The sequence below is a fragment of the Ipomoea triloba genome, chromosome 7 (assembly GCF_003576645.1).
Source record: "Ipomoea triloba cultivar NCNSP0323 chromosome 7, ASM357664v1".
Lineage (NCBI taxonomy): Eukaryota > Viridiplantae > Streptophyta > Magnoliopsida > Solanales > Convolvulaceae > Ipomoea > Ipomoea triloba.
Window position 1 is genome coordinate 15,012,381 of NC_044922.1, and position 15,688 is coordinate 15,028,068.

Here is a 15,688-nt window from a genome sequence, read left to right on the forward strand (position 1 = left end):
CTGGTCTGACTTATACCACTACTCTAACCTATATCGGCAATGTGATGGTAATTGCTACCAACATCACCGTATGCTCCTTGAAGGCGTTGCAGTTGCCGCCTGGTCTGGCTCCGTTTCTGCTTCATCTTCCCTTTCGCCATCCTCATCATCATCCTCAACCGACTTCGCTGCCAGTATCGCCGCCATCCTCATCATCATCCTCAACCGACTTCGCTGCCAGTATCGCTTGACCATCACGCCCTACACAACAACCGCCTCTCACCAAACCCCTCTCACCAAACCACCCCTCATGTGTCAACCGACTTCGCTGCCAGTATCGCTTGACCATCACGCCCTACACAACCACCTCTCACCAAACCACCCCTCATGTGTCGACGCTCTCGCCTTCTATCTCTACGACGAGCTTGTACAATGTCTTCTTGGCGAGCAGCATAATATCCTCATCAGGTACATTGCATTGCTCACCTAAATTATCCAAAGAGATGTTATTGATACAAAATAGCCCGGAATGGTCTGCTCCATTCACATGGGTGAGGATTGAACCCCCTGCCTCATGCTTAAGGGACAAGGTGCTGAACCACCACGCCAACCATGTTGGTTTATTCCTTACCATTCTAAATTCAACCAAACAATGGAACCAATATTCCAGTAACTTCTTTTCCACCAACCAAACAATAGAATCTTTCTTCCTGGTAACAACTTTTCCATGAAATTTCACTTCCACTCCCCTTCAAATATTTTCCGCGAACCAAATGGGCCTTAAGGAAATTGCCAACGCCGAAATGAATTGTTGTTGAGAAAATTAGAAACGAAGCTGCTACCATAATAATTTGTTGCAGTCGCCAAAATGGAATTACAAACCAGGAATTAAAACTGTCGTCGACGGAACTCGTCATGCCTGAGAACGCCGGCCAAGATTCTGATTAGCACTAGAGGCTTCAACCACCCCCCCCCCCTCATGCTTAGCGCAATTTGACGCCTATTTATAATATCATGGTCCCAACAATCATCAGTTCAAAACCACAAGATTAATAACTTAAAGAGAATTTTCTACTCTTCCACTAATTTATCTTGTGATCTCCATTTTTCCTTGCCAATTTTTATTGTTTCAAAACCTTTTGTTTGATTGCTGCAACGAACAACTTATTCTAACTAAATGAACTAATCAAACTTTAGCTTTAATAAAATCAAATTATTGAATGAATTCAAGACCACTCAAACATACGCCCAACTAATTAATTAATTAAAAAACACTATATGTAATTATTTTTGTTGTTTCTCTTAATTAATTAACTAACAATGACGAAGTAATTTGTATTCAAAAAATAGAAAAATTAAACTAAACAATACAAATTAATTACTAAAGTCAATATAAACTAAATATGAAAAATGTGCTTAACAGTGTAAAAGAAGAAGCTTGACTTTGTGTTTTTTTTATGGAAACTAAGGTGGGGAGGGAGCATGCTGAATGGTTAAGGGTGAAAGTTGGATTTGATGGATTGTTTTATGTTGATAGGGTATGATTGGGTGGTGGTTTGGCTATGTTATGGGGGAATAATAATACTGCTAGTTTGTTGAGCTACTCGAAGAATCATGTGGACATAATGGTGACTCTTGCTGGCCTTGCCTCATAGAGGATGACATGCTTTTATGGCCTGCCTGAGCGGGGGATGTGCATGGAGTCATGGAACCTTCTAAGGACTCTTGGCTCTCGTTCTACTTTATCTTGGGTGGTAATTGGGGACTTCAATGACCTACTTTTTTAGCATGAGAAGAGGGGTTTCATTCCGCACTTAGAGAATGTACTCTACGATGAGACGTTGGATGATTGTGGTTTATTATCTCTTCTTTGTGTTGGTTACCCTTTCACTTGGGAGAGTGGGAAAGGGACGGAGGCTTAGGTGGAAGAAATATTGGATAGGGTGGTGTCAAGTGAGGGTTCGTGTAGGGAGGTGGATGGACAAAGGTCTTTAATATCCTGACTAGGACTTCAGATCACTCAGCTCTTTTCCTTGATATTCATGGGTCAAGGGGTTAGGGTGCAAGTGGCAACCAGGGTTTTCGTTTTGAAATAGCATGGAGGCCTGGGTGGAAGAGATATTGGATAGGGTGGTGGCAAGTGAGGGTCGGTGTAGGGAGGTGGATGGGGCAAATGTCTTTAATGTTCTGACTATTTTTCCTCGTATCTCTCAGGTTCAATAATAGCCTATAATGTAATGATTAATGGTGTTAGTGGTGGACGAGTTATCCCTACTTGTGAATTTAGGCAGGGTATTCCTTTATCTCCTTATCTGTTTAGTTCCTATTCTCATTGGTATCTTTCTTAAATTTTTTATTTGATTTCCTTATAACTTGTACTCTACTTTGTACTTTTGTTGTTTGCCACAATTGTTCTTTACCTCACAATTAGTATTTAGTAGTATGCTTGAACTTTGAATTGCTATTTTGTTATATAATGTTTAGATTTTGGATATGAATTATGTGATTATGTGAATATGTATTTTTTGGTAGTATGTTCGGAAAATTAGGAAATATTGGAATTTAGGGATATTAAACCGAACCGAATTAAATCCGAACCGTTTCAAACTGAATCAAACTCTAATGTTAAACCGAATGGTTTAATTTTTTTTAAAACAACCGAAGCCCGAAACGCCCACCCCTAACTACAACTGTCTACTCTCAAGCTAGCTCTTTGTATTGGGATTTTAATCCCCTGACTTTATTTTGATTTTCTTTCAGCAATTTAATCTACGATTTTGCCTTTAAAGAAAACATAATTTGAATGTCATTTTATATCAGGTCCACAATGCAACGTAGACACTATACCTTGATTGGGCTTATAGTCCAGGCCCAATAACTCTCAAGGGGGAGTTCCAGCCGTTGGCCCAATTGGGTTCAGAGTATAATGCATTTAATGCCCATCAAAGTGAGCAAAAACTTCGGAAAAACGGTTTTCACTCAGCAGTTACTGAACCGTTGTTGAACTAAAGTGTTCGCCAATGTCTGCGGCTTCGCCACCAGCCGAAACCCTAAACCCTGCGATGGTCGCGCCGGAGGATTCATCGGACCAGCTCCCATTACCAAAAGCTCAGCCCCAAATAGAACCCGACGAAACCAAACCATCCGAGAAGCGAAAACGGGAAGATGAACCCGACCCGGAACCGCAGCAGAGCCCCCTCTGGAAGACGACTCTGTGCTCCTACTTCCGGAGGTCGAGCGAGTCCTGCAGCCACGGAGACACTTGCCGGTACGCCCATGGAGAGGCGGAGCTCCGGCCCCGACCCGACAATTCCTGGGACCCGACCTCCGACTGGGCGAAGAAGATGGCTAGGAAGGCCGATGAGGATGCGGACACAGCTGATGTTGAGGAAGAGAAAGGCAACGAGGTCATGATGACGGAAGCTTTTGCCGAGGAGGAAGGGTTTTCGTCGGGTTCCGAGTTGGCAAAGTGCTTTGTGAATCTTCCTCTCAAGTGGACTTCGGATAAATTACAGAATTTCCTCAATGAACACGTTAGTTTTTTTTTTCTCCATGAAAGTTAGAGCTTTGATTTTGAAATACTGCATTTTAGTTATTTGCATAAATTACTATATCCAATGAACTTCTCAACTTATGATTGGTTTTTTCTGTTTACCTTGAGCATTCATGTAATTCAAGAACAATAAGAGGTAGCGATGAACAAACTAAAAAGGACAAGGTAAAGAAGATTCATCTGTTGGATGAATCCGAAAATTATCATATTTTTTAGGATGTAGGTTTGTTGGAAGAGAGGAGGAATAAATGGTCATAACTTGCTATTAATAATACTAATATCTGAATATGGAGTTAGAAGTTAGAACCCATGAAAAGAGAGCCGGATTAGGCCCGGATTAGGCCCTGTTTGGTAAATGGCGGTTAGCTTACTAGGGTATAACTAGTTTATATCATTAGTTGATTGTAGAAAAGTATTTCGTAAATTAGCTGTTTGGTATAATTTCTTTTCTCAAAAAGTTAATTTTTTGAATTTTAGTTACAAAAAGTTGATTAACCAAACACTTATATTAATTTTTTGACCAAGTCAAATAACTAAAAGTGGTCAAATAAGCCAAAATTGGCTTATAGGCTAACTATTTTACCAAACAGGGCCTAGATGTTTTGACTTGTTAAGGACTCTTCATGGGGATATGTTTCTGAATAAATGGTCATAACTCGCTATTAATAACTTGTTATGTTGCTGCAATATCATATAGTCTGATATTAATTAATTATATCTTCAGGGGATTCTGTTCAAGGCTGCTAAGAAGAAAAAGAACATGGCTGTGGGATTTGTGACTTTTGAAAATGCAGAGCAAGTGAAAAGCGCTGAGGTATGCCTTGAATTTTAAAGTTTGATTGGACTGGCTCAGAAGTTTTATTACAATGAGGAGATTGTACTGGTTTATCCAGAGTTTATCCATTAATTACAATGTGGCAGGAGCTAGATGGAAAGCAGGTTGGCAACAAGACTTTGAAGGTTTCAGATGTTATTCCAAGGTCATTTGAGAAACAAAATAAAGATGAAAAACAAGTCCCGTCTGGGGAAATGAACAGTGATTCTGTATTGAAGGGTAGAAGTGCTCGTAGTGTAGTGACTCCTCTTGCTGATATGTCCTATGCTGAACAACTGGAGAACAAGAAGAACTCTCTGATGCAAAGCCTAAAAAAACTTGTCAGAATCTCTTGTATTTAAACCTTTTCTTTGTGTTAATATAATCTCTTTAATTTTTTAACATCATTAATATCTTTGTGGGAATTTAGGCTAGGGAATGGTTGCTATACAACTTGGCATCATTACTAGTTGACTTGGTCTTTAATTGTTTTACATTTGTATAGACTCAAAGTGCACGCAAAGCTTGTCCAAGAGGTGTTTCACTTCCAGAATGGGTTATCAATGCAAGAGAAATAGGTGCCCGTTGTAATTATGTTTTTGAATTGAAGATAATTTCCTAAAATTCTAGCATATTTGCATTTGATTTTTCTTACTTCATTATAAGCAAATGAAAGTGATTGGTTTGTTTGCTTAATGGAATTTTCTTAACAATTTTATCAAGCAGTTGGAGTGTTTTATGTATGATTTCTAGAAGAATGAGATCCCAGAATCCTGATGTAGCCCCTTATCCACATTTTCTCCTTTGCAGGTAATCTCCCATGCAAACTGGAGAGTATAATTGCATCCCCAATTATTAATGGATATCGAAACAAGTGTGAGTTTTCTGTGGGTTATTCCCTAAAAGGGAAACTTTGTGTGGGGTTTCTGCTTGGCAACTTCAGGTAGCTTTATTTGAATGGAGTTTGCAGGAGGTAATTGATATACTATTCTTCCACATAATGGTAATTCAATTTTTTATTTTTGTTTTAGGGAGGGTGTGACTGCTGTCGAGGAACCCTTGGACTGCCCTAATGTCTCCAGGATTGCTTGTAGATATGCTGCTATCTTTCAAGAATTTCTACAACATACCTCCCTACCTATGTGGAACAGATTGAATAATACTGGATTTTGGCGTCAACTTACGGTATATCAACACCAACTGAACTCTACATTGCTGTCATACTAGAATTAATATCAGACTAGCGCTGTTCAATCTGTTATGATTTCATATGAAACAAAAGACTTTTCTGTCTCCAGCAATTGCTCCTATAATGTTATTTTAATTGGGAAGTGCATGTTGTGTTCTCATCTGAACTTCTCTTTTGCAATATCTGTTATAGGTTCGGGAAGGTCGAACACCAGGAAAAACTGCAGAGGTTGAAAATCCTGAGTCACATATTTCTGAGGTCATGCTCATTGTTCAGGTTAGTGTTTCATTATTATTATTATTATTGTTGTTGCTGTTGTTGTTTAAGTCTTTTTGCAAATTTCATTCATACTTCCTGTTTATCTATGTTATTATTTCAATTTATGACATTCTGGACTTTTTTTAGATCTGCTCTGTTGGGCTTGAATCTCAATTAGTTGATACTGAACTTCACAAGATGGCCAAAGCCTTTGTTCATGGGGCTTCTACAGAACTTCCAGTGTTACCTCTAACATCATTGGTAGTTCAGGTACTTGGTATACTGTTACCACAGAGAGAGAGAGAGAGAGTTTGTGTTTTTAATTTTTTAATTTTTTAATTTTTTTTTACTTCACTAGCTTCTTTCCTCCTCCACTAGTTCCATTTGGACCTAAAGAATTTTATTTTATCTTTTCACATGCAGGACCACACAGGTATATCAAATGTAGCTCCAGAGGATGCTCCTCTGAGGTCTCTTCCCATTCTAGAAGGAAGTGATAATAGAACAGAAGCAGCTGGTGCAATTGCTGAAGCAAAACTTCATGATTATATTAATGGTCTTCAATTTTGTATATCACCAACAGCTTTCTTTCAAGTGAGAACTTTACTTTTAACCTTTTCCTTTTCCTATCATTATCCTCCTTTATTTTCCCAAATCAGATGGAACACGAGTTGTTAGCTTATGCTTCAAGAAATTGCAGGTCAACACCCTTGCAGCAGAGAAGCTGTACTCCCTAGCTGGGGAATGGGCAGGTTTGGGTCCTGATACATTACTTTTTGACATATGCTGTGGAACTGGTACAATCGGCCTGACTTTAGCTCACCGTGTTGGTATGGTAATGGTCATTACTCCTTTTGACTGGTGTTCTTTGGTTTAGTACTGTAAACAACTTCCTTCACAGGATTAAATGCAATTCCCCGCATAAACTGGAGTAGCTACTGTTATCAATTGGGAAATACACAATTGGAGATTTGCTATAAATTTGGCCTAATTATTACTGCTTCTTGGGTTTGTGTGAGCAGTTTATGTTCAGTTTTAGTAGGGAACTGTAATGTATTCACTTCTGCTGTTCTGCATTTGTTGACCTCTTTTCCAAATGGATTATAAAGTTATTTTGCTTTTGACTTTCCAGGTTGTTGGCATTGAAATGGATTCTTCTGCAGTTTCAGATGCTCAAAGGAATGCAGATATTAATGGCATAAAAAACTGCAGATTTATTTGCTCTAAGGTTTGGATGGTTTGACATTCATTACTATTTTCTCTAACATGAATGGAATTTATTTTGCATCATAATTCCTCAATATGTGTGACTGCTTTCAGGCAGAGAAAGTTTTGGGTTCTTTATTGAAAGAGTACCTAGTGGGACCTCAGATACAGGATGAATTATCAAAGTCATTAAAGAAGAGTGACCCGGAAATTACCTCCATCAAAGAAAAGGTTGACTCAGAAGATAGAACTCCAGGATCTGAGGATAAAAATGGCTTTGACCAGGAAAGTAGCAAAAGTGCGGCTGAACTGTTAGAAAATGGCAACAAAGATACTGAAGACCAGCTTCAAACAAGTGGTGAATTGGAGAATACAACCCCTCCAGTGCAAAAATTCAGCAATGTTGTTGCAATTGTGGATCCTCCTCGTATGGGACTTCATCCGACTGTAAGTGATATGATTACATATTTACATGCTTACATTAATAAGCATTGGATTGTTCAGCCATTATTTCTTTAGCTAGCTGCCACTACAATTTAGTTTGTAAATGTTAGTCCCACCATGAATGGGTTTCTTGATGTGTATGGTAAATTTATTTCTTTTGATTATGAAGAAAGCACTTATATCAATGTATTTTATTGTTTGTTTTTATTTTTTGACACTTGAAATGAAGGATTTAAATTAGGCTAATCCTCTGCCTTTGGTGTAAGCAGGTTATCAAAGTTCTAAGGACCCATCAACAGCTAAAGAGGCTTGTGTAAGTTCCTCTAAGTGACCAATTATATTGTTTACCTTAAATCTTGGGCTTGGTATGGGGATTTCTTTTTAATGTTATTTTCTATTCTATTCTTGAATTTACTTAGTTTTGGCATTTCTCTTTCTTTCTTTTTTTTTTTTTTTTTTGATCAGTTACATTTCCTGTAATCCTGAGAGCTTGGTGGCGAATGCTATTGAGCTTTGCACACCTTCTGCTGATGAAGCGGTGAAAGGAAAAAATAAAAACAACAGAAGGTGGAAGAATATGGGCATTGCCGGTCTTGCTCGACACAGGACCAAGTCCATGCCTAAATCAGAGCCTTTTAAACCCGTCAAAGCCGTGGCAGTTGATCTTTTCCCTCATACCACACATTGTGAACTGGTCATGCTTCTGGAAAGGTAAATATGACAAATGCCATGAGGAATGGTCCTGGTTTGGCACTTGGGCAAGTTTATCTGAGGATCCTGAAGGTAGAAGGTTTCATTGGATTCATTTTCAAATACGGGAATGATCGTATGTTTCTAGTGGACACTGGATTGATTCACTATAACTCCAGATGATTCCACTAGCACTTTTGAGGTTATTATTTTTTAATTTTATGAAAAAAATTTGAATATCGGTACTATATGTTCTATGTCGTACTTCAATATTTTTATCTCTTGATAAATATATAAAAGCTTTAAAGAAATTTTCACATGGTTCACATAATGTTCATTTACTAGGATCTTGAAGTTTCTAAGTTGATTAGACGATTAGTTGATATAACCCCCATCCCCAACCCCTCACCAAAAGAAACGTAAAAGAGAAAGATAATAAAAGGAAATAAAGAAAGAGGTAGAGTTACATGTCTTACTTCTATTATAGCAGCATTATCAATATGGCTTGTTGGGAGAAATAGAATGATTATCAATGTTGCTTGTTACTGATTTTGTTCAAGAATCTATGAATTGGATGACGGTGAATGTCTAGGAGTAGGATTGAGACTGCTGCCTTTTGCTTAAGCAGTGATGAAGATTCTTAATAAAATAGTGCAGAAACTCTAGGTTTATATTTCTATTTCTAAAGCCCTCTTTAATATTGTGTACCACTGTATCCCATGAACCTAATCAACTTTTGAACTTAATTATTGAAATCACCTTTATTAGGACTTGGTAAAGCTTCAAATGAAGGATTTTGCTTTGTGCCTCTCCAATTTGCATCTTGTCATGAATCAAATATTGGACCCTAAACTCCCAACTCAATCTACCCTTACTTTGTGGTGGGATGAATTGGTCAGGTTGGTTCAGTCCATTTTGACAGCTCTTGACTATTTGCACCGACCCACTCTCTCCCAGTACTTCTCACACTGGTTCAGTCCATTTTGACAGTTCTTGACTATCCGCACCGACCCACCTTCTCCCAGTACTTCTCACATGACCTAAAAAAATTTTGATTTCACACTTGTAAGTGATTATCTATATGTCATTTTATGTCATCTGCTATTGAAGTGAATCCCTTCCACCTTTGTTTCATATATTGACTAGTATTGGAACTTGGAAGTGGGTCAGTTTCCTATAATTTTTAATATTAATTGCTTCAACAGTTGGGGAAGATTATTTTAAAACCAAGAATTCAAGATCCATTAAGATTGCATCACTATATATGCTTTTCCTAGTATGTATTTAGATATTGCAGAAGCATAAGCATCATACTATATATGCTTTTCCTAGTATGTAAAAATAGTTTGGATTTGACGAGTTGTTTGGCCTTGTCATCATATAATAATGGTGGATGTATTGAGTTTGGTATTGGCTAGTGATGGGTAAATACGCAATTGGACTAGGCGGACCGTGCACTTTGCTACCCTACTTGACAACCACTTGGCCGATCCGCATCAACCACTCTACACTTCGTCAACAACCGCTCGGTCGGTCCGCATCGACCACTCTACGCGTCAACAACCACTTGGCCGATCCGCATCGACCACTCTACGCGCCAACAACCACTTGGCCGATCCGCATCGATCACTCTACGCTTCGTCAGCAACCACTTAGTCGGCCTATTACCGCCCTACGGGCGACCCGCTGCCACCCTACGGTTGACTCACTGCCGCCCTACGGGCAGCCTACTAGGGAGCTAGGAGATTCCGACCTACAGGAATCATTCGAGCTCCCCGAAGTTTCTAATCGTTTGCAATGCTCGAGGCGACAAGTGATGGCATTTTGTGAGTAATTGATCTGCCACCTCGAGCACCTAAACGTCACGGAGATCCTGCAGAGCGACTGTTTGATGTGACCAATGCCGACATGACACGTCAGACCATCCGCATGTCATCTGTTGAGTACTCACGTGACCTGCTTAGTATAAATAGAGGGAGAGACACTTGGGACAGGGGGAGGATCTCTCTGGCTCTCTCCATTGTTACTGTTCGTCACCCGTAGAGCGACATAGCTTTTCACCGCTCAGTCGTTAACCGGTAGAGCGACCGATTGACCGGTTGAGCGACACCCTTTACCTCACGTAACACACATATCCGTAGTGTAATCGTAGACCCCGTTTACATTAACGCTATCATTGGCGCCGTCTGTGGGGATTGGACAAGTCACTTCGTCTATCCCGTTATTTTTCTTTCTTCTCACAACCCTCTATTGTCCTCAAAATGACGAACAGCAGGAAAAGTTTGAGCCAAAGTCATGCGCGTAGGGGGAGTCCAACCCGGCAGGTTGGGCCTCACCCTGATAATGTGATTGAAACACTCCCAGAAGATGATCTACGTCGCCAGTTGGATCGATCTAGGAGCCTAATGAACGAGCTGACATCCAACCAAAGGCAAGATGCACGACCTACCCAACCGGTCAACCCGAATGTAGGCGGACATGCTGGGCAAATGAGTTTTCAAATTCCAGTAACATATGCCATGCTGCCCCCAGCAGGCCAAATGCTGACTCCAACACCAGGTGCACTTGGGGGAAACCCGTTGCAAGGAACTCCACAACAAGGATTGACTCCGATGTACCAAACGTGGCCGGGAACTCCTGGATACTATGTCGTATCACCCACTCCCCAAATGATGGCAATTCCTCAAATCCCCGCCGTGGAACAATAGGTGCCCCAACCTTCCCAGAGGCAACAGTCGCACCCCCAACCTCAAGAACGTAACTTGGAGGAAGTCCAATCTACAAATCACACACGGAGGTCCAATCGAGAGGGATGTCGGTATGATCCCATCCAACGTAGGAGCGCTTTTGATCGCATCCAGAATAGTGTTAGATCTCGGCTGGGGCCTCAGAATGACAATGAACACGCGAGACAAAGGTCCCGAAGGACTGTGGAAGAAAGCAGCACTGGAAGTGCACAATATGGGGGTGCCCGTTCAGCTGATAGAAGGGCACGACCGGTCGGTCGAGTACGTGATCGGCGGACTAGTCGAGTAGACGATCGACCGGCTAGGGAAGAGAGGCGACCCGATGAAGAAGATAGTCCCCGTCGCCAAATGGCCAGGATGCAGGAAAGAATAGATCGTTTGCAACAAGAACTTCGCGAGAAAGTCGGGGCGAGAAAAGAACCATCATGCCCGCTAATTGCCACCCCCTTTACGGACGACATCATGAATGCCCACTACCCGCAGGACCTCCAGATCCCGTTGGCCCACACTTATTCCGGGCGGTATGACCCGCAAGAGCATATCGACATGTATTACGGCAACATGCTAATGTTGGGAGTAAGCGATGCGGTCATTTGCAGAGCTTTCTTCGCCACCTTAGTCGGTAAGGCGGCCGAATGGTTCAAGGATTTAGAGCGGGGGTCGATCAGAAATTTCGGCCAGCTGGCCGATAAGTTCGTAAAGCGCTTCGCTGCAAGTAAATCGAGAAAGAAATCTTACACCTGCCTGAACAAGGTAAATCAAGCCGTGGGAGAACCGTTGTCTACTTTCTTATTCAGATGGGAACGTGAGGTTGATGAGGTTGAACCAATGGAGGACCAGGTGGCAATCCAAGCCTTCCTTGCATCACTGTGTTCTGGGGCGCTCTACTACGACCTCATAGTTAATCCCCCCCGAACCTATGAGGAGGCCATCACCAGAGCTAAACATCATGCAGACGCCACCGAAGCCAACATGGCAAAAAGACGTGATGAGCAGCCGGCCAATCGGGACAGAGGCCATGATCAGAGGAAAAATAAACCACCGTTCAAACACGTCAAACAACACAATCGACCAGATGACGTACCACGTTTCACTTCGCTAAACAGACCCCTGGTGGAAGTTTTGCAGTTTGCTGAGCAATGCAACCTGATCCACCCGCCAGAACCGGTACCTGAGGGGGAGGACAAGAGCAAGTATTGTGCTTTCCGCAGAGTCAAAGGACACAATACTTCGGAGTGCATGGCCTTGCGCATGCTCATTGAACAACTCATTCAAAATGGAGAGTTGGGGCAATTTGTGATGAAGGGCGATAGAAATAAAGGAAAAACGGAGAGGAATGTGTGGAAAAGGAATCCCGAAAAGAACAACAAGGCATTTGTCCCACCTAGGTCAGCTGACGAGAAGGCGGTCGGAAAGAAACCAGTGATCCACGTCATCTACGGGGGCCCTGAAGGAGGTGATTCTTCGCGCCAAAGGAAGCAGTGGGCGAGGAACTTATACGTTGGGACGATCCACTCGGAGCCCCGAGAGAAGAAGAAGCGTACAGAGCCAATATCTTTCACTGACGATGATCTACCACTCCATGGGGAAGCCCAAAATGACCCGCTCGTCATCACACTAGATGTCAGTGGAACGGATGTCCAGCGGGTGCTGGTTGACACAGGGAGCTCGGTGAACATTTTATACTTTGATGTCTTTACACAATTGGGTTTGTCCACCGATCGGTTAACCCCCATTCGGACCCCGCTGTCTGGTTTCACGGGCGACTCCATAGAAGCAGAGGGAGTCATCCGCTTGGACGTGGAGTTGGGCAGCCAACCGAACGTATTGAAGACTACCATGGACTTTGTGGTAGTGAAATTGAAGTGTGTTCACAACGCCATACTTGGACGACCAGGCATCACTCGCGCAGCTGCTGTTATATCCATGAGCCACTTGTGCATGAAGTTCCATACACCTAATGGGATTGGAGTGGCCCGAGGAGACCAACGTGCTGCTCGGCAATGCTACGTGCGAGCGGTCAAACAGTCGGACCGGGAGGAAAGCAGGATTCACACCATATCCCAGCAGGTCGACCATGGAGAGCTGAAGGAAAAACCACAACCTGCCTCAGAATTGGAAGAAATCATACTTGACTCCGACCGACCAGAAAGAGTAGTCAAGATCGGTCGAGGACTCCCTGTCGACCTACGTGAAGACATCATTGGAGTGTTGCAGAGATACAAGAATGTTTTCGCTTGGGGACCGGAAGACATGCTCGGAGTTGATCGATCTGTCATTTGCCACCGCTTATCAATCCAGCCAGGTTCAAAACCGGTCAAGCAAAAGAAAAGGCACCTGTCGAGTGAAAGAAGGGAATTCGTGAAAAAGGAGACCGCCACACTCTTGGCAGTAGGGCACGTCCGAGAAGTCCTCTACCCGGAATGGTTAGCCAATGTAGTCCTTGCGCCTAAACCGCCAACATGGAGAATGTGCGTGGACTACACCGATTTGAACAAAGCTTGTCCGAAGGATCCATATCCCTTACCAAATCCCGACCAGATGGTTGATGAAACAGCCGGGTGTGAGCTGCTAAGTTTCATGGACGCATTCAAAGGATACCATCAAATCTTCATGAGCAAGGAAGATGAAGAGAAGACTGCTTTCATCACTCCAGACGGAGTGTTTTGCTATGTGGTAATGGCATTTGGTCTGCGGAACTCCGGAGCTACATACCAAAGGATGGTGAACAAGCTGTTTAAAGGATTGCTCGGGTCGACTATGGAAGCATATGTGGATGACATGCTCATCAAGAGTCGACTGAAGGAAACTCATCCTGCCGATCTTGCCCGAGCATTCAGGGTGATGGAAACTTTCAACCTGCGTCTGAACCCAAGTAAGTGTACTTTTGCTGTTCAGACGGGAAAATTCTTGGGGTTCATGATGACGGGACGGGGGATCGAGCCAAACCCCGAGAAGGTCAGAGCGATAATGGAGATGCAACCCCCCCGATCAGTCAAGGATGTTCAGCGACTGACCGGTCGACTAGCAGCGCTTAGCCGTTTCTTATCCAAGTCAGCCGAAAAGTCTCTACCGTTCTTTCAGATTTTGAAAAAATCGAATGGCTTTGAGTGGACGCCGGCGTGTCAATCGGCTTTTGAAGATTTGAAGGTGTACTTGAGCTCCGCACCAGTCCTCTCGAAGCCAGAGAAAGATGAGGTCTTGTTCGTTTATTTGGCTGTGTCCGACCGAGCGGTCAGCTCCGTACTCGTCCGTGAAGAAAACAAGGGAATCCAGAAGCCGATCTACTACGTGAGCAAAGCTCTTCAAGGACCGGAGTTGAGGTACACAAAATTTGAGAAGACATCGTTAGCGCTCTGGGTAACAGCCAGAAGACTTGCAGCCTACTTCCAGGCTCACCCGATAGTAGTGCTAACCGATCAACCGTTGGGAACGATCCTCAGGAATCCAACATCGTCAGGGCGACTAATCAAATGGGCTATGATGCTCACCCAGTTCGCGATTGAGTATAAGCCCCGTCCTGCCATCAAGAGTCAAGCATTGGTTGATTTCATTGTCGAATGCACCGCACGCGACCCAGAACCCGACCGACCGACTGCACTGGAAGAACCGTGGTGGGAAGTTTCTACTGATGGGTCGTCAAGCAAAAAGGGATGTGGGGGTGGAATTGTGCTCACCTCCCCTGAGGGCTTCAAGATTTATCAAGCCTTGATTTTTAAATTCCAACCTACCAACAACGAAGCAGAATACGAGGCGCTTATCGGCGGGTTGCGACTGGCTAAGCAGATGAAGGCCGAACGGTTAAGGGCACGATCAGACTCCCGACTGATAATCGGACAGCTATCCAGCACGATCGATGCAAAGGAGGACCGGATGATACAGTACAAGGATATTGCGCTCGAACTATTACAACAATTCAAAAAATACGAGCTGATCCAAATACCAAGGATGGAGAACACGGACGCTGACATGCTCTCCAAGTTGACTCAAGAAGCTCCTGAATACGTGTCCAAGATCGCACGCATTGAAGAAATCGGAGCGCCAAGCATTGACATCATAGAGGTCCGACCGGTCGAGATAGGCGAGCCAGACTGGATGTACGACTTGAAGAATTACATCGCCAACGGCACTATACCTGACGACTCCTCCCGGGCAAAGAAAGTTAAGTTGAGGGCACCGCGCTTCCAATTGGTCGATGATAGACTCTACAAAAGATCATATGGTGGACCGCTTCTTCGGTGTTTAACCAGCGACGAGGCGAAAATTGTGATGGAAGAAGTTCATGAGGGGATCTGTTCTGCCCATCAAGGACCGAGAACACTCGCGCAAAAGATCATTCTGATGGGTTATTACTGGCCTTCGATCAACTTGGATTGCGAGTAGTATGTTCGACGATGCGCCACTTGCCAAGAGTTTCACAAGTTACCCGGTCGACCAGCCACCTACTATCAACCCGTCAGCGAAGTAATACCATTTGCGAGGTGGGGAGTGGACCTGATCGAAGCATTCCCAATGGCAGCTGGACGCAAAAAGTATGTGATCGTGGCGATCGACTACTTCACCAAGTGGGTGGAAGCAAAGGCGCTGGCAACTATCACTTCTCAACAGTGTCAAAAGTTCATTTGGAAAATTGTGATTACTCGTTTCGGGGTACCTGTTCAATTGATCACAGACAACGGGACACAATTTGACAGCCGGCCATTTAAAAACTTCATGGCTCATTTGGGCATAAGGCATACCCGGGTGGCCGTAGCTTACCCGCAAGCAAATGGTCAAGTGGAGAACACCAACCGGACGATCTTGGATGG

General features: G+C 43.1%; 2 protein-coding genes across 2 annotated transcripts; both read left to right on the top strand.

Annotated features, from left to right (window-relative positions):
• The first annotated feature begins 2,947 nt into the window (after positions 1-2,947).
• Positions 2,948-8,459, top strand: LOC116025579 (zinc finger CCCH domain-containing protein 24). Its single transcript, XM_031266849.1, has 14 exons — positions 2,948-3,512; positions 4,257-4,346; positions 4,454-4,687; positions 4,852-4,924; positions 5,157-5,289; positions 5,378-5,531; positions 5,728-5,811; positions 5,941-6,063; positions 6,217-6,387; positions 6,494-6,628; positions 6,926-7,021; positions 7,114-7,446; positions 7,713-7,756; positions 7,909-8,459. The coding sequence occupies exons 1-14, from the start codon at positions 3,000-3,002 to the stop codon at positions 8,156-8,158; spliced, it is 2,433 nt and encodes an 810-aa protein (XP_031122709.1). The 5' UTR covers positions 2,948-2,999; the 3' UTR covers positions 8,159-8,459.
• A 5,343-nt stretch (positions 8,460-13,802) lies between these two features.
• On the top strand, positions 13,803-15,263 carry LOC116024199. The gene has a single exon (XM_031265100.1). It carries the CDS (start codon positions 13,803-13,805, stop codon positions 15,261-15,263), a length of 1,461 nt encoding a protein of 486 aa, XP_031120960.1.
• Positions 15,264-15,688: the final 425 nt, after the last annotated feature.

Coding starts and splice junctions, on each gene's coding strand:
- LOC116025579 (XM_031266849.1), top strand. CDS start 3,000: ATGTCTGCGGCTTCGCCACCAGCCGAAACCCTAAACCCTGCGATGGTC. Junction 3,513..4,256: donor AGAATTTCCTCAATGAACAC/GTTAGTTTTTTT, acceptor TTATATCTTCAG/GGGATTCTGTTCAAGGCTGC. Junction 6,388..6,493: donor CACCAACAGCTTTCTTTCAA/GTGAGAACTTTA, acceptor AAGAAATTGCAG/GTCAACACCCTTGCAGCAGA.
- LOC116024199 (XM_031265100.1), top strand. CDS start 13,803: ATGACGGGACGGGGGATCGAGCCAAACCCCGAGAAGGTCAGAGCGATA.